Raw genomic sequence first — 25,730 nt, 5'->3', positions numbered from 1 at the left:
TCCCTCAATATATATATATATGTGCATGTGTTGCTTGTGAAATTTACTCAACTTATAAATTGCTAAAACTGAAACTGAGTAAATCTAAGTGCTAAGTTGGAAGCTGACCTTTCAAGTGTCAATTCCCAATTCTCGAGTCAAGCAGTCTTAGTCAACATAGTACTAAAACTGTCTGACTAATCAACCGGTCGTGCTGACCAACACCCTGAGTTATCAAACTCTTAAAATAACTCTAAGTAAGCTTAATTAAACGCGAAAAAGTTACATTAGTTCCTAACCCCTCCTTGGAACTAATTACTTGGGACCAACAGATACATCATCTAACTCTTGGAACAAATCTATACAATCAGAAATCAAAATAGAAAGGTATGAAAGAGAGTGAGAACGATCCTTGATCTCATTAACAACTGACAAACAATCTGTACGGATCTCAACACAATTTACACCACTGTCTTTGATCCACGATAGTGCTTCCTTGACAGCCATAGCTTCTGCTAATATTGGTTCAAAGCATCCTTGCAACCCACCATGTCTGGCAAATAAGCAAGAACCCGAATGGTCCCTTAGCACGAAAGCAAATGAGCAGTATCCCTCATTATGGAAGAATCCAGAATTTCTTTTCTTTTTAGTTATGTTTAGATTTTAAAGGTGAGAAATCAAATAGTAAAATTGATCATCAATTCTAAAATTTCCAATTTAGCCCCTTTAATCACTGCTGTCTTTCTAGCTTTTTTGGCATTTTTGTCTTATATCATTTTTTCACCTCGTTACACCCATACTTTTTCCAAACTAGTCTATACCCTTCCATTCGGTCCATCTGTCTTTCTAAAATTGATGCAAGTTTCGGTACATTAACTACTATCTCTAAATTAGTCAATACCCTTCCATTCAGTCCTAAACTAGAAATTGACTTAGGCATCAGAGCGGGTTTGCCGAATTTTATCCTCGTCTAATGTTAAGCCCAAAATATACCTAAAATATCATCAATATTTACATCAGTTTTACTACGAATTTATGTTGTTTATATCTATTTAGAGTACTTTTACGTCTGAATATGTTTCTTTCATGCAAGGTACCTAAATATTTGGTAAAATCCAAATCGGAGCGAAAAATGTCAGAAACGAAGGAAACCCTCTACGAAAAGAGTCAAAGACGAAGAAAATCAAACGCACCGAAACGAAGATAGGAAACGAAGTCAAGACCGGGAATAATCACCCATGTCGCGACCGAGATTCCCTAATCTCGGCCGCGACACGCTAAATTCCAGCGTCCCTCTCTTCCGTTTTTGAAGACCAAAACTTGCCCCCTAATCTCGGTAGAGATTCACCATTCTCAGTAACATCAGATTTTCTATCAGCATAGATTTCACATGTTAAAATGCAAAGAAATGCGTCTGTTTGGGTAGATAGAAACATCTCTTCACAGCGGACACGATCCTTGGACACGACCCTTAGACACGACTCTTCAACATCTATAAATAAAGAGTTGATTTCAGAGTTGTGAGGAGAGGGAGATTAATTAAGAAGAGTGCAGAATTTATGCAGAAACTCTGACTCAGAAATGAGTCAGAGATTAGATTTCATTTTTGTAAAAGCACTCTTGTCGTACACAAGTTGTTCTTAAATTATTTATAAACACAGTAGCAAATAGATTTAGATTAAGATTTGTTCAAGACTAGTTTACATTTTGGTAGTAGAAGAACCATCTCTATTCCAAAGATTCAGCGAGAAGATTAAGTAGCGGATTCGATCCCGGAGCCTGGCAAACTCTAACGAGGTTTGAAGACATGAAAATCGACCTGGAACTCACTAAGTCCTCTTGAATGCTTCCATGCTTTTTATTCTCTGTAAACTTGTATCCAATTCACATTTCATCTAATAAAGTTCATTCAATTCAATATAATTTTATGTAGCACTTTGGTAAAAGATCCGAAGTGAGTTCTGGTGTTTTCATTAAAACGTAGTTAAATTCAATATCTTTACAAGGAAACTTTGTTGAACACTTAGGCAAATTCATTCTTAAGGACGATATGATCGTTAAGTCGGCTTATCGGAAATAAGTATTAATTTGGTTAAGGTAGCAATCTAACCCGACCGTAGGAGGATTGTCTGTGGTTCAAAGCCTTTTAATTGAAGGAGTTTACGTTATTACACTTTTATAATTTATACAAAGTTTAAAGTTGTTTTCTTTGCTTAATGCAAACGAATACAATTATTCTCTTATTTTAAACACTAAACGTTTCTGTTTTGTAATTCATATTCAAAACAGAATTGATTTCTAGCATTTTACATATATTCTAACCTAATTCTTATTTAATCAATCTCAAAACCAATTTCAAATAACGATTATCTATTTTTATAAACCTTAAGTCGTATTTAAACTACATTTAAATAAGTTTTTGTAAAAAAAACGTTCTCTGTGGGATTAATATCTTTTATTACTACAAGCGAAACTGTGCACTTGCGGAAATCGCTCAACATCTAACCTACATATTATTTTGTAGACCCAACCCAACGTCGGATCAGCATCATAACTTGGACACATAATCAATATCAAGTAACAAGTTATCAAGATGTATCAAGATGTATCAAATGAATTCACCTAACTATATGGTTTTAGAAATATTTTTTTATAAAGCTTTCTAAGATATTGATGTACATTCTGCAGTTAATAGCTTTATTCTTTCAAGCTAGCTTCATTTTTTCTACGTTTAAATTACAATTTGATGGTCATCATTTCTATGGTGGAAACAAGCCTATTGTGTTCGGCAGTTTTGTTTTCGTGATTGGATTCTTAATATTTTCTCATCTTACACAATTTCGATAATGTAAAATAGTACTACGGAGGATTATTTTTGGTGTTCACGAAGAGTTAGGCAGGGTAATACTCTATTATCTATTATTTTTTACATCACAAAAGATTTTTGAGTGGTAGTTATTAATATCAGACAGATACAAACATGTCCACATTGTTGAAACACCTTTCCACAAGATTTTGATTTGACAAAATCATCCATAATTAAGAGACAATTAAATTTAAGTGATTTATTTTAATTGTACTAATCCGTTTGTTCAATGTTGAGTATAAATATAGAGAAAGATAAATATAAATAGTAAGATAGGAAGTGGTCAGCATAGAAGCCTAAAGTATCAAGCTGAGTGGAATCAAACTTAGCATCAAAAGACAAAGACATACATGCCCAAAGACATACATGCCCACAACAACTGTCTCACGAAGCTGAGCTATACTCAGCTTGCAAATTGCCGATGACAATGATTTACGCAGTAGAAGCTGAGTGATTCCTCAGGACAGCATGAAAAATTCGTTTGCTAAAAGACAATGATTACCGCCCCTCTGCACCAATAATTGAATCCTTGGAAATACACATAAGACATATTCTAAGATGTATGGGTCAATGGATTATTGGTAAAGGACAACTGACATAAAAAGACAAGCCAGACGCAAGAAGACAAGCCTGACGTCTGAAGGAAAACAGAGGAAGGGAATGTCCGGGACAGTCTGAAGCTGACCAGAATCTGTCCCCTAAAAGAGCCGTTTTAACATCAAACGGCTACATCATTTCAAAATGATCCATCACAGATTTTCCCTATTTAAGGACAATCAAACTTCTTGGATCATTGCCGAATTACAAGAAGAAAAATACAAGAGAGAAAAGATACAAAAAGCACTTAGATACAAAAAGAGATCTTACACCCATCTTCTATTCCTTGTGTAAATGCTAGAGTGATTACTTGTAATCTTCTAAAGTGTTCTTTATTTGAAAAGGAACAAGTGTTTATCAATTGTAAAATTGAGAGTGTAGTGATGAGTGTTTGGTTGTAAACATTCAGTGGTAGAGAAATCTAGGTGCTGGGTTGTAGCACTTAGTAAGAGTTGAGTAGACGAATAGAGGAAGGTACTCTTGCATATTCAACTGCCTTGTAATTGGTTTGTGCTCTACCTTTAAAGAGCTCAGTATTGGATTCTAAAAGCCTGGAGGACTCTAGGGACTGGACGTAGGCAGAGAGGCCGAACCAGGATAAGTGATACTGAGTAATCTCTAAACTCTCTCTCTCTCAATATATATATGTGCATATGTTATATGTGAAGTGTACTCAACATATAAAATTGGTTTAAAGTTGACTCTGAGTAATTTCAAAGTGCTATGTTAGAAGCTGACCTCCAAGAGTGTCAATATCTAACTTATAAATAAAACAGTTTTAGTCAATATCTGACCAAAGCTGTCTTATAGCATATCTGGCCAAACTGACCAGAAGCTGAGTTGACAAACTTGCAAAATAACTAAGTCAGCATACAATTAAAAAAAAGTTATATTAGTTCCTAACCCCCCTTTGGAACTAATCACACGAGACCAACAAGTGGTATCAGAGCCTAAGCTCACTACTCAAAGATATAGCTATCTTGAGCGGATCCTATAAATGGGTGAGAACAGCACTCATTTCCTTCCAGGGAACCAAACAACACAGATACTCCCTGAGGGATTGTCAATCACTAGACCTCCCCTATTCTTTGGATCTAATTATACATTCTGGAAGAATAGGATGAAAAACTTTATTCAAGCCACAAACATGAGTGCATGGCTTGCAATTGTTCAAGGTCCACATTTGCCATATAAAGCTGTTAACAATGAGAAAATTGTTAAGAGCGAAGCTGAGTGGACAGAGGATGACCTCAGAAAATTACAAAATAATGCTTCGGCTATAAATATGCTTCAGTGTGCTTTAGATGCTGCAGAATACAATAAGATTTCAGGTTGTGAGTCAGCACAGGAGATTTGGAAAAAGCTTGAAGTGACCTATGAAGGCACCAGTAAGGTTAAGGAGTCCAAAGTCAATCAGCATATGAGACTCTATGAGCTGTTCGAGATGAACGAAAACGAAGACATCTCAGAAATGAACTCAAGATTCACCAACATCATAAATGAGCTCAAAAGACTTGGAAAGAACTTCACTGAAGAGGAACAAGTGAAGAAGATCTTGAGAAGTTTACCTAAGAGTTGGCAAGCAAAGAAAACAGCTGTAGAAGAAGCTCAAGATTTGACTACCTACAAATATGATGAGCTAATCGGATCCCTGCTGACCCACGAGATCTCTATGAAAAATTTTGAGGCAAAAGAAAAGTCTGAGGATAAGAAACAAAAATCTCTAGTGATGAAAGCTGAATCCACAGAAGCTGAGTCAACTGATGATGAGGAAATAGCCATGTTTACTAGAAAGATGAAGAAGTTGTTCAGAAGAAATGACAGGAACATCAAAAGGCCATACAAAAGAGGTGACAGGTATAAAGCTGAGCCAAGTGACAACAGATATCAGAAAGATAGCTCCAAGTCTGTCACTTGCTTCGAGTGCCACCAAACTGGGCACATCAAGTCAAGCTGCCCAAACCTAAAAAGAGATAAGAAGGGAAACAAGAAGGCAATGGTAGCAACATGGAGTGACAGTGACGAGTCAACATAATCCGAAACTGAGCAAAATGAAACTGCCAATATATGCTTCATGGCAGATGATGGAGCTGACCAATCTCAATCCGAGCAAGCTGACCTCTCTGATGAAACTGACCAGGAGGAACACAACAATGAGGTAACATCCCTACTTTTGCTTAGAAATGAAATGGTAAATGCCTTGAGTGATTTATATGCACTAACTAAAAAGTGCAACAAGAAAATCAAATCACTTAGCAGGCGGTGTGACGAGACTGAAGAGGTCAAGCTAAGTGACTTCCGATATCTTCTCCAGGACAACTCAGATTTACATACCAACATGCAAATAATGCATAAGCTTGTCACGGAGGTTCAATCTGAGTCAAAGAAACTTAGAAAGGATGTTACAATCTTACAGAGTCAAACAAAAGGCTCAAAAAGAAATAAACCCCATACTGAGTACGCAAGTACTAGTCAGCATAAGCAATTCACTCAATGTGAATGTTGTGGAAAAAGGGGGCACACAAAAGAAGTGTGTTGGCATAACAAGTGAGTTGTCCAATGTGACTTCTACGGAAGAAAAGGACATTCCACAAAAGTATGCTAGCATGCTCAGCACAACAATGCTGACCGCACTCAGTACAACCCCCAAAGGGTGAAATTTTGTGACTTTTGTGGTAAGCCAGGCCACACTATAAAAGTATGTCGTCACAAATTAAAGTATGATTTTGCACATGTTTACACTAACAAGAAAGGACCCAAAAAGAATTGGGTACCTAAAAATGAATAGTTTAAAATGCAGGTTTGCTTGACATGCGTAGAGAAGTCAAAGCTGTGGTATATAGACAGCGCATACTCAAGACACATGACAGGTGATGAAACACAATTCATCACACTAGAGCTTAAACGAGGTGGAAGTGTAAGCTTTGGAGACAATAAGAAGGGTAAGATAGTCGGCTCATGTACTATCGGAGGTAACCCAACTATTGAGTCTGTCTCCTTAGTCAAAGGTCTTAAATACAACCTACTGAGTGTAGCTCAGCTTTGTATGAGCGGCAGAAAGGTTGTATTCGATGATACTAAGTGTCAAATACTCGAAGGGAACACAAATGAATTGATTTTAACTGCCCCTCGTGTAGATAATGTTTACATGCTAAATTTAGAAAAACAGTTTTCCAAAAACATATGCTTAGTGTCTAAAGAGGATAACTCCTAGCTATGGCATAGAAGACTTGGGCATGTCAGCATGGATCTTCTTGCCAAATTAGCTAGAAAGCAATTAGTTGAGGAATTACCCAAATTGAAATTTGAGAAAGATCAATTATGTAAAGCTTGTCAGCAAGGGAAACAAACCAAAAAGTAATTTCAAAGTAAAAATATTGTCTCAACCAAGAGACCATTGGAATTACTACACTTGGATCTTTTCGGACCTATCCAGCCACTCAGCTTGGGAGGTAAGAAATTTTCCTTGGTCATTGTAGATGATTTCTCTCGGTACACTTGGATCATCTTGCTGAGTAGCAAGGATGAAACTTTTGAGATGTTCACTACACTTATCAAAAAGCTTGAAATTGACAAAGACCTAAAAGTAGCTCATATTAGAAGCGACAATGGTGGAGAATTCAAAAACCAACAGTTTGATGAATTCTGTGAAACCAGTGGTATTGACCATAATTTCTCTGCTCCTAGAACACCTCAACAGAATGGGGTTGTTGAAAGGAAGAACAGAACAATTGTTGAAATTGCCAGAACCATGCTGAGTGAAAATAGGCTTCCAAAGTACTTCTGGGGTGAAGCTGTCCACACAGCATGCTATATACTGAATAGGGCTCTAGTAAGACCTATACTTAAGAAAACCCCATATGAACTTTGGAAAGGACGAAAGCCCAACATTGGTTACTTTCGTGCTTTTGGGTGTAAATGTTTCATACTCAATACAAAGGACAATCTTGCAAAATTTGATGCTAAAGCTGACGAAGCAATCTTCTTAGGGTACTCAACAAACAGTAAAGCATATAGAGTCTATAATAAATGAACTCAAGTTGTAGAAGAGTCTGTTCATGTTGAGTTCGATGAAGCTGACTCAACAGGAAAGACAACTCAGCTCACTGAAGATGAACCAAGCTCAGCTTCCGCTGATCAGAATGGAGCCTCTGAATCATCAATACAAGGGCTGACCAAAGGTAAGCAAGAAGTTGAAATAACATTTACTGACCAATCTATTCCTGTAGAGATTGTAGAAACACCTATTCCAAATGACTCAACATTGCCTAAAGAAATAAAAATTCCAAGAGGACATTCAGAAAAGTCCATTCTTGATGCTGCTGACAACAAGCTGATGACCAGAGATCAGCTTAGGAAATACCTCAGCAATGTTGCATTCGTCTCAATACATGAACCAAAGAACTTTGCTGATGCTGAGCACGATGAATATTGGATCAATGCCATGCAAGAAGAGCTTGACCAATTCACTAGAAATGAGGTATGGGATTTAGTGCCTAAACCTAGGAATCAAAAGCCTATAGGAACTAAGTGGGTGTTTAGAAACAAACTAGATGAGCATGGAAATGTAATGAGAAACAAAGCTCGACTTGTAGCCCAATGCTATAGTCAGCAAGAGGGTATTGACTATGGGGAAACATTTGCACCTGTTGCTAGGTTAGAAGCAATACGCATATTGTGTGCTTATGCCAGTTTCATGAACTTTAAGTTATACCAAATGGATGTCAAAAGTGCATTTCTTAATGGTTTCATAAACGAAGAGGTATATGTTAATCAACCTCCTGGGTTTGAAGATCCCAAATTTCCAAACCACGTTTATAAACTCAAAAAGGCCATGTACGGTCTGAAACAAGCTCCAAGAGCTTGGTATGAGAGGTTGACCAACTTCCTGCTGACCAGGAACTATGTCAGGGGAAAAGCTGACACAACCTTGTTCATTAAGAAAAAGGGGAAACATACCCTACTTGCACAAATATATGTAGATGATATAATATTTGGTGCTACTGACGAATCTTTATGCAAAGAATTTAGCAAACAGATGCAAACTAGTTCGATATGTCCATGATGGGGGAACTCAACTTCTTCTTTGGACTCCAAATCAAGCAAGGTAAGAATGGCATCTTCATAAGCCAGTCCAAGTACACAAAGGAAATGTTAAAGAAATTCAATATGATGGACTGCAAACCAATATCAACCCCTATGGGTACTGATACTGTCCTATGCAAAGATGAGAAAAGTAAGTCAATAGACACTAAACTCTATCGAGGTATGATAGGTTCGTTACTTTATCTCACAGCTAGTAGACTGGATATACAGTACTCAGTATGCTATTGTGCGAGATATCAAGCTGACCCTAGAGAATCTCATCTAACAGCTGTAAAAAGAATCTTTAGATATTTGCAGAGTTCAGTTGATGCAGGTCTATGGTATCCAACTTCAAATAACTTCACACTCATTGGATATACTGATGCTGACTATGGACGAGATAAGCTAGAACGTAAGAGCACTTCAGGAGGATGTCATTTCCTTGGAAGCTGTCTAGTATCTTGGTTCAGCAAGAAGCAATCATCTGTGGCCCTGTCTACAACTGAAGCTGAGTATATGGCTGCTGGAAGCTGTGTTGCTCAAGTCCTCTGGATAAAGCAACAGCTTGAGGATTATGGAGTGAAGCCTGAAACAATAGAGATCAAATGTGACAACAAGAGTGTCATTGATCTGTCCAAAAATCCAATCCAACATAGCAGGATGAAGCATGTCAGCATAAGGCATCACTTCATCAGAGATCACGTACTAAAAGATGAGATCAAGCTGACCTATGTGCCAATAAATAAACAGCTTGTAGATATCTTCACCAAGCCCTTGGCACGTGAACAATTTAACATACTAAGGGAAGCTATCGGTATGTCTAATCCCCTTCAATAAATTTCTAAGTAAATGTTGTATGATTGCCATGCTGAGTGAAAATTTGAACGCTGTACAAATGCCATGCTGAGTAAAATAAACTACTACTGAGCTCAAAATGTAGAAAAATCACCTCATACTGAGTTGACATACATGTGGTGTGATTATCATGAGTAGGTACATATACTGAGCAACTATCATATACTAAGGTAGGAATTTACCTCGATAAGAACCAGGTTCTCAGTATCACAAACGGTTCATTTTCTAGGAAAATTGCGCTAAAACCCACTTGCACCATTAAATGCCAACACGTGTAATAAAAAGCACCTAGGAGAGGCAAACAATTATGAGACAACCCATGCGTCGGAAATGTCATAAATGACAAGAATCTCTGTCGGTTGAACGCCCCAAGGAAAAACAGCTAGTTCAATTAATAGGACCGTTTTAGGTATATATAAATAATGGATAAATTACTCCTCAAATCTCTTCACACGTAAATCCTTTAGTATTCAGAATCTCACTCTCTCAAATCTTCCACAAAAATCTCTGAAAATGACTAACACTCAGAAAATCTCCGGTGAAAATTCCGGAAAATTGATCACCGATGAAAGCCCCAAATCTACTCCTTAGTCTAATCTAACTCCGAGCAAGCACCGACAAACGGACCCGACGAGTTCCTCAAAACAGAAGAAACCCAAGGCCAGAACCATGGTAAAGGTTCACACGAAGGTCCACAACCTGGAAGTCCTAAAATGCCGCTGGTTCTCTCCCAGCTTCGTTACCGCCGAAAAGCCATTCTGTGAATGGATTGAAAAGAACGAATGGACATGCCTCTTCTCTCTCCCCGGAACCACCTATCCTCGGTTGGTTAGGGAATTCTACTCCGGTCTCCATGTTGACAAGGACGATGCTGACTATTTGGAGACAAACGTTAAAGGTCACAAGATTGTAATCACTCCGTCCTACTTGGCAACCTTACTCAACTTGCCTAACAAAGGAACCGAGTTTAGAACAACAAAAGAAAAGGTATCAACGGAAAAGCTTGACCAGATGAAGGGATTTTGCAAACCCAAAAATTACAAAGGAGAAATCCCCAGCACCAGTATGGGGCAAAACCAGAAGATGGCGCACTACCTATTCACCAACTTCATCTTCCCTAAACTCAACTCGGTCTCGTCTGCCTCCAACTTTGAGCAGTGCTTTATATGGCACATGCTAGCCTATTGCCCACTCAACATGCTTGTATTTTTGGTAGGAGCACTTCAACGTGGGGGTAAGAAACTTTGACTAGGTTCTCTAATCACCAAGATCCTTGAAGATCACAAGATTGAGACCATCACTGAAACTAAAAGCTTGGGAACAGAAATAACTGCGGCTCTACTACTTGGGTTATTGTTCAACCAACCTCTAAAGGGAGGTGAAGATGTTGACGAAGATGAGGAAGAAAATGATGCTGAACAAGAAATTGAAACTGAGCTAGCAGCAGATGATGCTGAGCCAGAAGTTGAACCAGAGGAAGTTCCTGCCGATTCCCCTAAGGCAAAGAAGAAGAGAAAGACACTTGCCTCGTGTGCAAAGGATATTAAAACTGTGCCCAGGAAGAAGAGGGCTATGACCAGAGGAAAGAATGTTGATGCTAACCCACCCCAGGTTACACCTAAGTCAGCAGAGAAAAGGAAAGGGCGAGCTGAGCCCGAGGAAGAAAGTGAAGAATCCCCAGAACAACCTCTGAGGAAGAAAAGTCGAAATTCTGGATTGAAAGTTGTTGAGGCTGATCCACTTGATTGGGTTGTGACACCCAAATCTCACTGCACTCAGAACATTGGGATTGATCTTGAGAAAACTCTAGTTGAGCAAGCTGATGAAGGAGAAGAACAAAGACAGGTTGATACTCAGCTTAATGCTGAAGAAACAGATCATGCTGAGCCGGATAATGTTGAGCAAAATCAAGAGGCACATGTTGAACAAGAAGAAGAGGAACATCAAAGAGAAGATCTGAATGTTGAAGCCGAGGTTGAGGATGCAAATGTTCAAATTGACCCTTCACCTCCAAAATCTAAGTCCCTCAAAAGACTGAAAAAGAAAGCTGTCAAAACCCCTCTTTTTGATCTCTTGGCTGAGTCTCCATCTTTGGAGCAGATCACGGATCCATCCGAAATCCAATTCAAGTATTTTTCCCATCATGTTGAGTCTTCTCCCAAGGAACCAGAGCAAAATCAAGCCTCTGTTACTCATTCTGAGGAACATGCCAAGACTCCACCAAATCCAAATCCTGCCGAGCAACAGCTCGAAGATCCAACCACTCAACATGGGGAGAAAACTATGGATCCACCTGTTCAACCTCAACATCCTGACACTGAACCTCATCAAGCCCCAGTTACTCAAGCTAGTAAGCAGCCAACTCCACCACCATCCAGCTCCACCTCCATTCTTGCGTCTGAGCCAACTTCCACTGAGCAACATGCATATCTTAGTGCAACTCAGTCTGGTCGTCGCATCATTGAAACGGCTCAATCTATTCTCCAAGAGTTCACCACTTCTGATGCTGCTAGGTCTGCTCATCCCGAGTCAACCAATATCTCTGCCATCACTCAACTTCTCACGGAAATTAAGGGACTCAAGGATCTTATCAGTATTGTGACCACCATCCAATCACAGCAACCTAAGCAAGATCATATTGCCAAGCTGACTGAGCTATTCCTTCTGATGATAAACCACATGAACTCCCTTGAAGGGAAAATCAACAATCTCTCTGCCCCTACTCCAGGATATGCAACTTCTGCTGAGTTAGATCACCACTTTGCCAAACTGAGAACAGAACTTCCCAACCTTGGGACAACAGCCAATCCTGAGTATGCCACATCTGCTGAGTTGCAGGGATGCTTTGCCAAGCTGACTGTCGATCTCACATGTACGTGTGAGCTCGTTTCCTCCACTTCTCAATGTACCATTGATCAACTCAGTGAAGTCGTGAGTCTTCTCAGTGTCAACAAAGCTCAGATGGATGTTGACCCCATCAATGATAAACTTTCACAAGGTATTCTGCAGGCCATTTGCTATGACAATGCTCAACGCATCTTCTATGACTCTGCCCTATTGAAGATGTATCATCAATCCTTTGCTCAGATTACCAGCTCTCTTACTTGGCTTAGTAAGTCCCATGAGTGTATTATCAACCTGATCACTGGGTCCATCCCCGTTCCTCGCTGTGATAGATGGCTTGAGTGAAAGCACGAAGCGTTTACAATGCTATTCGAATGTTCTATCCTCAGCTGCAAGAAATGACACCTTTGTCTATAAACCCGATGCTGGCAAAACGGGGGAGAGAACTCAAGCTGGAACTCAACAAACGACAGGTGCATCAGGAAGCAAAGTGAAAGGAAAGGGTAAGGCCTTAGAGTGAGAAAAGAAGAAAGGGTTAAGGCAGTGCTTGAAGCACAAGTGAAACTTAAGTTTTTGTTTGGTTAAAAATTCTATTTTGTGGGCACAAGTATTGTGTATGTGTATGCTTGGTTAAAAATCTATGTGTATGTTTCATTCTATCAAAAGAACTGCTTTTCTATTCAAATGCCATACTTGTCAATACACATTAACAAAAGCAAATTGAACAAACTGATACTCAGTATATATAATAACGAGTGAATCAAACTGAGTATTCAAGCATTTCTGAAAGCTGACCTAGACTCAAAATAATTTAGAACTAAATCTAGTCAGTACACACTTCCTTAGTCTGTCTCAAAATTAAATCTTGGAAGGTTTAAGAGGTAAATTAACAGATGCAACCCTTACAGGGGAGAAATTTCAGAAATGTGAAAAATAAATCAATCATGGGGAATTTCAAAACTGAGTTCCATAATTATGCATTTTGCCAACATCAAAATGGGGGAGTTTGTTGAAACACCTTTCCACAAGATTTTGATTTGACAAAATCATCCATGATTAAGAGACAATTAAATTTAAGTGCTTTATTTTAATTGTACCAATCCGTTTGTTCAATGTTGAGTATAAATATAGAGAAAGATAAATATAAATAGTAAGACAGGAAGTGGTCAGCATAGAAGCCTAAAGTATCAAGCTGAGTGGAATCAAACTTAGCATCAAAAGACAAAGACATACACGCCCACAACATCTGTCTCACGAAGCTGAGCTATACTCAGCTTGGAAATTGCCGATGACAATGATTTACGCAGTAAAAGCTGAGTGATTCCTCAAGACAGCATGAAAAAGTCGTTTGCTAAAAGACAATGATTACCGCCCCTCTGCACCAATAATTGAATCCTTGGAAATACACATAAGACACATTCAGAGATGTATGGGTCAATGGATTATTGGTAAAGGACAACTGACACAAAAAGACAAGCCATACGCAAGAAGACAAGCCTGACGTCTAAAGGAAAACAGAGGAAGGGAATGGCCGGGACAGTCTGAAGCTGACCAGAATCTGTCCCCTAAAAGAGCCGTTTTAACATCAAACGGCTACATCATTTCAAAATGATCCATCACAGATTTTCCCTATTTAAGGACAATCAAACTTCTTGGATCATTGCCGAATTACAAGAAGAAAAATACAAGAGAGAAAAGATACAAAAAGCACTTAGATACAAAAAGAGATCTTACACCCATCTTCTATTCCTTGTGTAAATGCTAGAGTGATTACTTGTAATCTTCTAAAGTGTTCTTTATTTGAAAAGGAACAAGTGTTTATCAATTGTAAAATTGAGAGTGTAGTGCTGAGTGTTTGGTTGTAAACATTCAGTGGTAGAGAAATCTAGGTGCTGGGCTGTAGCACTTAGTAGGAGTTGAGTAGACGAATAGAGGAAGGTACTCTTGCATATTCAACTGCCTTGTAATTGGTTTGTGCTCTATCTTTAAAGAGCTCAGTATTGGATTCTAAAAGCCCGGAGGACTCTAGGGACTGGACGTAGGCAGAGAGGCCGAACCAGGATAAGTGATACTGAGTAATCTCTAAACTCTCTCTCAATATATATATATATGTGCATATGTTATATGTGAAGTTTACTCAGCATATAAAATTGGTTTAAAGTTGACTCTGAGTAATTTCAAAGTGCTATGTTAGAAGCTGACCTCCAAGAGTGTCAATATCTAACTTATAAATAAAACAGCTTTAGTCAATATCCGGCCAAAGCTGTCTTATAGCATATCTGGCCAAGCTGACCAGAAGCTGAGTTGACAAAATTGCAAAATAACTAAGTCAGCATACAATTAAAAAAAGTTATATTAGTTCCTAACCCCCCCCCCTTGGAACTAATCACACGGGACCAACACACATGGCATCTATGAAGCCCGAGCTTTCACTTAGAATCGGGACACACGTGGAATTATCATAGAGGATTAGTTCTCCAAACGACCTAATCTCATAGTTTTGATCTAAGAGATAACACCGACCTAATCAAAATTCAACTTGTTATAGCATAACTATACACAATCTCTTTAATCACGGATCTAGTGGGTTTGAGGGATACTGGATCCCGATCTATGGGTGCACGTTAGCCTATCAATAGGCGACATATAGCACAACACGCTCCAAACCTTATAATCGCCTCTCTCTGTTTTGATCACATCATACATAGAGGAAGACATCCTCCAAGGCACATATTCATTTATATTCATCAAGGTTATACTCTCTACTTTTGATTTACTATTGTGTTCATCCTCAAATTGTCCTTGAAAGATAACTTATGCATCATAGCGGGTTAGCTGGACTCCGATCCCTCCTTTGACCCTACTTGTGTCTTATTGTAGGCTTGCTTGAGGATCTACAAGATTTTATCACCTCAAATTGGTGTGATGAGCATGGACAGATATAGTCATGACTCATTTGAATAGTTCAATTTACTTCCTATCCTCTAGTACACTCCCCACATCTAGAGTCTAAAAGATGACTAAAGAAGAAGAACACTGACTGTCATGGCTGTCGCTCGCTGGAGCTCATGTCGTGCTCACCCCCATCGAGCTTTTTCTCTTTTATCTTTTACCTTTTTTCACCAGGGTCGATCTTTGTCTGTTTCGAGTCACCACCAATCATATTTTGCTAGTATAGTCACCGTGTTTATTTGGATTGACTTTGTATTATTGAATTTTGGTAAGGTTTGAATGTAGAGAGATTCATATTCATTTTTCTGATTACGTGTAGGGAAGAGATGAGATCTCACCCTACTCCGCTCGATAAACTGACACTATTGGTGATATTGTATGTGTTTTTTTTATGTATGATACTATCGCTCTTACTAAAAGCAAAATATACATATTAGTAATTTTGTGATTCAAATTTTGATTATTTTTAGGGTTTATTTTAGTATGTGATTATATATATGGCATATATATAATCGTATCTATTAATTTAAAATTCGGTTCGATTTGCCGTATATCACATATACAGAAATTGAAAACGAATTCTAAACAAATGTATTTTAGATGTATTATGAAGTGGTTCGAGCAACATTCTCAAATTAATTCAAATTGTTTTAGCATCCAGAATGACACCCCGAGCTAATCGATGTTTTTCGTGTATATTACATGTACATTGTATTATTTATTTGTTAGAATTTCACATTTTAATCCACGTAGGTTACATAATATAAAAGAATTTTTTTTATAGATTTATTTACATGTATTATAGTATAAAACGTTAATTAAATTCAAAATAACATTTAAGATCATTTCTTATTTTATTTTATATGTACAATTTAACAAAAAGCGGGATTGATTATGTACAATGATTTTGGAACTGAATTTAACGAAGTGAGATAGAATAATTTAATAACAAAAAAAATCAAATTAGTAAACAAATAATATGCAATGAACCTAGTATAAAAGATTCGGATGAAATGAATAAATAAATATTAAATTGAAAACCGATTAATTAATCGAGTCACCCGTGAATTTTTTTATCATTCGATCGGTCACTGAATAATTAATTATTCCGTTTCCAATTTATAAAGCAAAAGTAAGAATTAAGTGGTGAAATAAAAAAATAAAAAGCAATCGGGATTAAATTCCAATATGAAGGGGTTGAATAAAAAATTTTAATGAGCTAAAGGGTGGAATTGAAATATGGAAGGGTTCAATTGAACTCAATTTGAAACATGGAAGGGCTCAATTGAATTTATTCAAATAATTGAAGTTGATTTGAAATGTAGAGGGGTTCAATCGTACTCAATTAGAACAATTGTGGTCGATTTGAAATAGTAGGGGGGGGGGGGGGGTGTGTGTGTGTGTTAATTGAACCAAATTTAAACAATAGGAGTCGGATTGAAACGTGGAGCATTGAACCCATTTTGAACAATTTGGGTCGATTTGGAAATGGAGGGACTAAATTGATACAATTTAAGCAAACCGAGTCAATTGGGAAATACGGAGGGATTATTTTGAAACAATTTAAATAAATGTGGTCAATTTGGATATACGAATGGACTAAATTGAGATAATTTAAACAAATGGATTAATTGTGAAACACAAAGGGATCTAAATAATTGAGGATGGAAATTCACGAAGATAAAACATGATAATTTGAAATCCGCTTAAAGTCATATAAATTTCATTTCGTCCATAACCAATTTTGTTCATCTATATAAACTTAAAAAGTTAATTATACAAGTTTAAACAAGTTTAAAAGGCTAATGCAATATTTTATAAATTTAAGGGATCAATCAACTTTTTAAACAAAGAAGAAACTACTAATATACAGTAAAACCTCTATAAATTAATAATATTGGGACCATGAAATTTTATTAACTTATAGAGATATTAATTAATAAATAAATTATTAATTATTAATTTATAGAGAGATTTTAATTTTTTTTTAAAATAAATTTTAAATTATCAATTTAAATAAAATTTTTGTCTAAAATCAATGAACAACTAAAGTTTTTATCTACAATCAATGAATTATATTCATCGTATTTTTACGTAATAAAATTAAATGTACATTATATAAGTTAATTGAACTTGAAAGTTCATTGTACTTATGTTACAAATATTCAATATATCATAATTAATGAGTTACTATATAAATTTCTATAGAGTCATATTTTGGTAAATTATCCTAAATATATATCTATATATACTTGACATATGTATTTGAGAAATTATTAATTTATAGAGATAATAAAACAATGTATTTATAAAGGGTTGTTCCAAAAAATTATTATCTTATTAATTTATTAAAATTGATCATTTTTTGAACTGGCCCAATCGGGACCAGCATAAATTATTATTTTAAAGAGATTATTAATTTATCGAATATTAATTTAGGAAGGTTTTACTGTATTATGCTTTTTTAATATAATTTTTTTTAGCTTTTTACATAGAAAATCGCATCTTGTTATAAAATTACTGTTTTTTATTAAAAAAAAATCATACTACTAAAATTAATTATTAATATGTCACTAAATAAAATATACTATATTTATTTAGATTCCAATTTATAAATATTAAATCGTAGTTTACACTCGGTCTTTGATTGTTTTTTACAGGGTCTGATCTGGAGTATATGGGATGAGAAATCTACGTCGTTCTAGGATGATAGGTGGCTGGGTTCTTCCTGTCTTCGTGAGTTGGTTGTGCGTAGGGTGGAGGATGAGGACCTCAATTGGCGGGTGAGTGATGTGTTTGATGATAGTGGGAGTTGGAATTGGTGTAGAATTGAGCATTATTTGGATATCCCTATTTTGTTGCGTCTGAGATGTATCCTTACGGCTCGTGATTCGGACATCCGGGACATGCCTAGATGAGTTAATTTTTCTAATGGTAATTTTACTTGTAAGGATGTGTATTCTCTTTTGATTGCTAATCGTGGTGCTGCGAAGGTGGATGCTCGGTTTGATGCGGTTTGGAAGATTAAAGTCCATCATCGTATTCGGACTTTCTTTTGACTGTGATTTCATGTCAAGATTTTCGCCAATTTGGAGCGGAAAAGAAGACATTTGAGTGAGGTGGATGTTTGTTTTATTGCCACAGGGATCCTGAGTCTATTATTCATGTGCTCAGGGATTATCCTGTGAGCGTTTTTATTTGGCGGGGGCTTCTTCCACCGGGTTCGTGGGGGTGGTTCTTTGAGATGGCTAAAGAATCTTGGCTTATTAACCGTATGGTGGGTTCTGATAAAATGTTTGGGATTCGGAACTAGGTGAGTCTTTAGAGATCTTTTGTAATAGTGAAGGTATCCCGGGTGATCGAATTGCTTCGATCCATGGAACTTTGGATGGTGTTACTGCGGCTTGGGAGGTCTGGCCGAAGTTGATTGTAGGGGGGGCAGACGAAAATTGCTTTAGTGGGAAAAACCGGATAGGGACTGGTTTAAACTCAATGTGGACGACTCCTCTAATGTTTCGATGGGTCCGATTGCTTCAAGTGGCGTGATTAGGGATAGTTCGGGGAACTGGTGTAGGGGGTTTACTAAAAATGTCGGCCAGGGTGATATTTTAACTACTGAACTGTGGGGGATACATGTTGGTCTTAAGTTAGTGTTGGATTCTAATTGTCAGAGGTTGATTGCGGAGTCTGACTGTCATCAAGCGGTTAGTTTGGTTAATTCAGATACGCCTCTTCATCACCCGACTCGTACTTTAATTCGGGGGTATTAGATCCTTTATGTCTCGGTTTGAGAATATTGCAGTGTGCCACATCTACATAGAGTGTAATAAGTGTGCGGATTTCCTTGCCCGTTCTGCTATCAGTCTGGCGCCAGGTATTACGGTGTTATAGACAGCTCCTACCTTGGTATCTCATTTTCTTTATGATGATCGCGCATGCAGGCCTTATTTGAGGCTTCTAGCTTCTTGATTTTTTTTTCGATTCTATTACTGTTTGTTCTTGTTTTGTCTGTTATCTATCAAAAAATGATAAAAATATCTAGTTTACAAATTATATCTTTTAAAATATATTAAAAAATAATAATTTTTTTAATTTAAATTATTACATCATTTTTTAAACTGAAATCATTTTTTTACTAAATCATTTTTTAAACTGAAAGCATTTTTTTTACTAAATAAGTAAATATCGGTTAAGAACTGATTTGATAACCCATTTAATCATTTAAATTAAAATATTAAACATTTATTTAATTTAAGGAGTATTTAATGATAGTTGTTTTTCATCATTTAAATTAGTTAATTAAATTTAAAAAAAAAATCACTTATTTAGATAAGTTAAAATATTTAACTTAATATTTTAAGTTAAACATTATCAACTAATATTTTTATAAAAGTTATATCATTTAATTCTTTCACCACTTATAATATCAAACATTTAAAATACAGTACTTATTTTTTCAGCATTTAATTTTCAGTTTTATTAAACACCACCTAATTACTAATACAAAATTAATTGAAAAATTTAGAGATTATAACAAAATTTTATCCGAACTTATAAAGGACAAGCTACCAAAATAGGATTATGGTTTTTGGGAAGTACTAATTTAGGTTCCAAGTACAAAACTGCACTAATATAGGTTTAACGTTTAAGAAGGGTACCAATTTAGGACGTCATTGATATTACTCCGTTAAATTCTATCAATTGTACATGGAAAAAGAAATCAGAATTTAACAGAGTAATAGAAATAACGTGTCCAACTCGTTATCGAAATCTAAATTGATACATTTTTTAACTTTAAATCTAAACCTAAATCGATATTTCTCCAAAAACTATACCGCTGTTTGTCCAACTTATAAAAGCCGCACAAGGTCCAATCAGGCCTCGGGGGTTGCTGAAGGTCCAGGCCTCTTAACAAACATCGATGTGTTCACCTGAGCTGCGTTTGTCAGAATCGGCCGTCTCCGTACAGTGGTGATCACTGTATCACCGACCTTCTTATCTGGTACTTTCACAAATCTTGAAATCAGTATGCATTTGATATTTGATGTTCTATTACTTTGCAATGCGTCGATGTATTTCTTTGAAATCTTCATGTCTAACTGCAATTCGAACGAAATTCTCCAATCTGTAACACTTCAATTGCAGGTAATTTTTGCATATGGATCTAAAGGAAATTGCATTATTGAAGGAGATTGAGATCTCGCAACCTACACCACAGAAGAGAGGACGCAAGCCTAAGATCGCAGCAAAGCAGAGTACCTCGAAATCTGATCCGCCGCGTACAAGATCGAAGGATGCTCAGCACTGGACTAAACAGGAAGCGCTGGTTCTTGTGGACGTGATTTCGGTAATTGAAGCGGATTGTTTGAAAAATGTGTCTTCCTTTCAGAAATGGAAAATCATTGCCGAACACTGTACTGAATTAGACCTACGGCGCACTGTGAACCAGTGCCGGATGAAGTGGAAGTCTCTGGTCACTGAATACTACCAGATAAAACATTGGGATTCCAGATCCGAGAATGGTTCTTTTTGGAATTTGAATTATGAAAAGAGGAAAGAACTCCAACTTCCCGAGAATTTTGACGAGGCCCTCTTTCAAGCCATCGGCGATTATGTAAGGGCCCAGGTGAAAGATGTAGATACTGATTCGGATACTGATGTTGAAACTGAAGCTGAAGCTGAAGCTCAAGCTGACCTTCTTGGTCCCATTGCAGAATCAGGTATGTTTTCTTTTTTATTCTCACGATCAAACCAGCTTAATATTTTGTTTCTCGAATTTATTATATATCCATGGGTTTAATCTAATTAAGTTATTGTTAATAGTTGTCATTCATTTTGAATTCCTCTGATTATAGATGTATTTTTACTGCTGCACATATAATTGGAGTTCAATTCTGCAATTTTTGCAGTCTGAATGTCAAAATCCTTGCTACTTGATGATTGCTTTTGTCTTGTCTATTCAAAAACAGAAAAGCTTTTCCTCCATATTGTTGGTGTTTTTGACTGGAAGCTCCTTTAGACAGTTAACAGGAAGAGAATTCGATATCTAGGACTATGAACATATGATTGTTAATAGTTAGTATCATTAATTTTGAATTCTTCTGTCTATAGATGGGTTAAATGCATCTATCTGTGAAGTTCAATTGTGCAATTTTTGCAGTGTCAACAAAATCCTTGCTACTTTGTGATTGTTTTTGTCTTCACTATTCAGGAAAAACAAAAGCTTGTCTTTTGTACTAGAAGCTCCATTATGCAGTTAATAGGAACAGAAAATGATCTCCATGACCATATAATTGTCAATAACATCTCACTAATACTTGTTTCTACATTAAAGTAAAAAAAGATCAAGACTTAATTTGTGTCCTCAAGAGAAAGGTAGCCTTCTCTTGGTAAAGTTCCTCCAACGCCATAATTTTATAGCTTTGTGTTGCATTTTATCTTGTCAAGATGTTTTTAAGTTTCGCATGTTTTTTTACTGCTGGAAACTGCGTAATTTAATTAAGCTTCTATGCTATTAACCTGGTATGTTATGGTTCACTAACTGTTAAATTTTCAGTAGGATCAGTACTATCCCTTTAACTAATGGCATTGATATCAAATATTCATGTACAAGGGATTGTGTTAATTAATTTTCATTGGTCCATCCGTCCATGCCTCTTGATAGAAGTTTGAAGTTCTTAGCATAATGATCCAAGGACAAAGATCAAAGATCATCAGTTTTTTAGGATCCAAATATAAAGCACTAATGCATGCAAAATCTATACTAGATCAAAGACTCATCATAATTCCTTAACAGGGTTAAATGCGCCGTTGGTCACTAAACTTAGATGGTTGTCTCAAAATGGTCACTCAACTTTAATTTGTCTCAAGCAAATCACTCAGCTTTGAGTTTTGTCTCAATTAGGTCACATGAGTATGAGTTAACGCAGATGTCTAATCGAAACGACACGTGACATTCATTTATGCGCCACCTGGCAGCCACGTATAGGTTATTTTTATGAAAAAAAGCAGAATTTAGTTTTTATTCATAAAAATAACCGACATGTGGCTGCACGTGTCGTTTCGATTAGACATTTGAGCTAACTCATACGCACGTGTCAGCCGTGGCATCATTCTGATGCATTTTAACCACTGAAATCGCCCGAGTGACATAATTGAGACAAAACTCAAAGTTGAATGATTTTATTGAGACAAATTGAAGTTGAGTGACCATTATCATCTAAGTTTAGTGATCAACATGCATTTAACCCTTCCTTAACGAAGTAAAACATAACAACTTATGTGTTTTTGAGTTGGCTTGCTATTAGTTTTCTTGGGCAGTTATATCGTGATTGTAATTTATGGTTCTTTGGGTATCAAGGGCCTGATACGCAGTCATCTTGCTACAGTAGGATGCTTTAGATCATTATAGATTAGATGCTAACATGTAACTTTGTGTTCTGTCTCGATAAAGCTTGAAATAGTGCAAATTTCTCATCGAAACTAGGAAGACGAGTCAGAAACTTAGCATAACCCTACAGCTTGTTTGAACTATTGATTTTGATCATTGAGTAAACTATTTGAAATCATCATCTGTTGATGATTTTGAAGATTTCTCAAGACTCAAAGAGTATAAAACAATTATGCTTTGCAGAAGCAGTCATTTGATGAGATTTTCACCTACATTATTTCATTCTAATGTCTCTATTAGGGTCCAAAAGACGTAAGCCGTGTTCAAGCTCTGAGGGAACCGTGCTAGAAGAAAGACCTCGGAACATCTGTGATTTGGAACAGCCTTGTGAACTCCAGGATGAAGTGGGACCTCAAAAAAGCTGGGAGGAAGTAGATCCTCAGATGTGGATTGTAAAATACAATCAGGAAGAAACTCGAGAACGTCATCCTCAGGAGTCATGTAGAAAAGAAAACCTTGAAATAACCAATGTTCAAGATGAGCCTCAAAAGAGCCCCGAAAAGACCGTTCATCCTCAGGAGTCATGTAGAAAAGAAAACATTGAAATAATCAATGTTGAAGATGAACCTCAAAAGAGCCCCGAAAAGATCGTTCATCCTCAGGAGTCATGTAGAAAAGAAAACCTTGAAATAATCAATGCTGAAGATGACCCTCAAAAGAGCCCCAAAAAGATTGTTCGCGCCCAAAAGAAGAAGATAATGGGACAATTAGGAGAAGAAGAAATGGCGGCCTTTCAGAATCTGTCTCAGAATGCGGAAACAATCCTTGCTGTAGTTCAAGGCAATCTTCCTGGCACAGCAGAACATGGAGCGACTAACCCGAAAAGCGTTCCGGATTCCGAAACTGATTTTGCAAGACAGCAAGGGGACTCACTAATTACTTGCCTTGGAAATATAGTGAGCATTCTTAACAAATTTCCTTACCTAATCCATGAACCTTGAGTAATTTACATTGTTTAGCAACTCTTGATTATAATTTGCACAGATCATGCTTTTTTCATACTATCCATTGTTGCGTCTCTGTTTAGTCTTTACTATTTTCGGCTTATGATGTTAAACCATCGAATATCTATAAGAGAACATCTACCGTACTCCTCGTGGAGTAATACACCCAACCAATCAAAAGAGGGATACATAACACTTCATGGGAGATGATTGTGTTAGAAATAAATGTACGCAAGTGGAATTAATTGATTGGTCGGGTGTATTGCTTCAGCTTTCATGAGTACTGTAGAATTTCTGTATGAACTCAAATTTGGTGCTAGATTCTACTGGATATCTACAATCAAACACAAAACGAACAGTAGCAATAGTTTCAAAATTGAATGTGAATTTCTTTTAGGGACAATATGTTTGACACGATCTTTTTGGCACAATTATCATTTTGTGTCATTCATGTTGTATATAATCGTCATAGGTACTCGTATGGGTATGAGTGCATAACTTTTAATTTTGGCACAATTATCATTTTTGTGTCATTCATGTTGTATATAATCATGTGGAATCTAGGAAGCACCGTCATAGGTACTCGTATGGGTATGGGTGCATAACTTTTAATTTTGATTAGGTTTTCGTTACTTTTAATTTTGATTTAGATTTTAATTTATTTTCTTTACATAAAAAAAGAGCATCTGCTATCTTTTTGTGTAGATTTCTTTTTCTATTTGGATTTTATTTTATTTTTTTACATATATATTAACCTTTTTTTTGTAAAATTATTAAAAAAAAACTCCATATATTTCACTTTAATTCAGAAGCTGTGTCCCCGTAATAAAAAAAAGAGGGGACACTAATTTTCGCGTGTCAGGTGTGTGTCCGCATGTCGGAGTGTTCAACACCCCGTACGTTAACCTACACGATAATCCGTTTTCAAACCCCTACACGAGTATTACAGAGCTCGTAATTTCAAGAAAATACCATAATCAAACCCAAAGAATATTCTGTTAGCATGGTAACCAAAGAGGACGGCTCTTGTCTAAAGTGTGGGAGCATTGGAATTGATTTGTTAGAAAAGCAAGTGTAGAATTAGGGGCAACAGAATCTTTACTTCTTTCCTAACAATTTAGGGAAAAATTCTAAGGTAGCATAGAACTATTAATGGCCCTACCGTCCTGATTAGAACTGTCCACGGTACCGGGTCTCTTGGGCCGGGCTTGGACAATGAAAATTGATCATAGGCTCAGTCTGGCCTGTCTATTTTTTGAGCGGGTTTGGGATTGATAAAAATGCAACATTGATCACTGAACTTACATGGTTGTCTCAAAATGGTCACTCAACTTCAATTTGTCTCAATAAAATCACTTAACTTTGAGTTTTGTCTTAATTAGGTCACTTTTCAGTGATTAAAAAACATCGGAATGATGACATAGGTGACGCGTCAGCATGAGTCAACTCATATTTCGGACTGAAATGGCATATGACATCCATGTATGCGCCAACTGGCTATCACGTGTCGATTATTTTTATAAAAAAACAAAATTTAGTTTTTTTTTATAAAAATAACAGACACGTGGCTGTCACATTTCGTTTCGGTTAGAGATATGAGTTGACTCATGTTGACGTGTCATCCATGTCATTATTTCGATGTCTTTTAACCACTGAAATGGCAGAGTGACATAATTGAGAAAAAATTCAAATTTAAGTGATTTAATTGAAACAAATTGGAATTGAGTGACCAATTTGAGACAACCATGTAAATTCAGTGACTAATGGTGCATTAAACCCACCTTGGATCAGATTGTTTTTCATGGTGTTTAAATAAGCAAGATGTAGTGGCTCAATCCACAACATAGGCAAAATATGTTGCTGCAACTAAGCCTTATGTCTGAGGAAAATTTTGGCAAATCTAGCATGTTCAAAGTGAGGTAACGAAATTGTTCGTTGACAATCAAGCAACTATTTCCATTTCGAACACCATGTATTCCATGGCAAGAGTAAACATTTCAACATTAAGTATTATTTCCTCAGATAAGTTGGAAAAGACAATGAAATTCTTCTGGTTCATTGTAAATTAGAGAAACAACTTATAAACATTACGACTAAGGCTTTGAATGTTTGAGAGCAAAGATGAGAGTTTTCAGCAAAAGTTGCAAGGATAGTGCTT

At 36.6% G+C, this 25,730-nt stretch overlaps 1 protein-coding gene across 1 annotated transcript; it reads left to right on the top strand.

Annotated features, from left to right (window-relative positions):
• The first annotated feature begins 20,029 nt into the window (after positions 1–20,029).
• On the top strand, positions 20,030–23,646 carry LOC136203397 (uncharacterized). Its single transcript, XM_065994544.1, has 3 exons — positions 20,030–20,180; positions 20,324–20,898; positions 22,869–23,646. Exons 2-3 carry the CDS (start codon positions 20,337–20,339, stop codon positions 23,567–23,569), a joined length of 1,263 nt encoding a protein of 420 aa, XP_065850616.1. The 5' UTR covers positions 20,030–20,180; positions 20,324–20,336; the 3' UTR covers positions 23,570–23,646.
• The last annotated feature ends 2,084 nt before the right edge of the window (positions 23,647–25,730 follow it).

Source organism: Euphorbia lathyris, chromosome 8 (assembly GCF_963576675.1).
Source record: "Euphorbia lathyris chromosome 8, ddEupLath1.1, whole genome shotgun sequence".
In the NCBI taxonomy this organism is placed as follows: Eukaryota; Viridiplantae; Streptophyta; class Magnoliopsida; order Malpighiales; family Euphorbiaceae; genus Euphorbia; species Euphorbia lathyris.
The sequence above is the reverse complement of the archived record's forward strand: the minus strand, read 5'-3'. Positions and strand labels throughout refer to the sequence as shown.

What these genes read in the sequence shown, in the direction of transcription:
- LOC136203397 (XM_065994544.1), top strand. Translation starts at nt 20,337, where the DNA reads ATGGATCTAAAGGAAATTGCATTATTGAAGGAGATTGAGATCTCGCAA. An exon ending in TGGTCCCATTGCAGAATCAG is followed by an intron (nt 20,899 to 22,868) that starts GTATGTTTTCTT and finishes TGTCTCTATTAG; the next exon opens with GGTCCAAAAGACGTAAGCCG.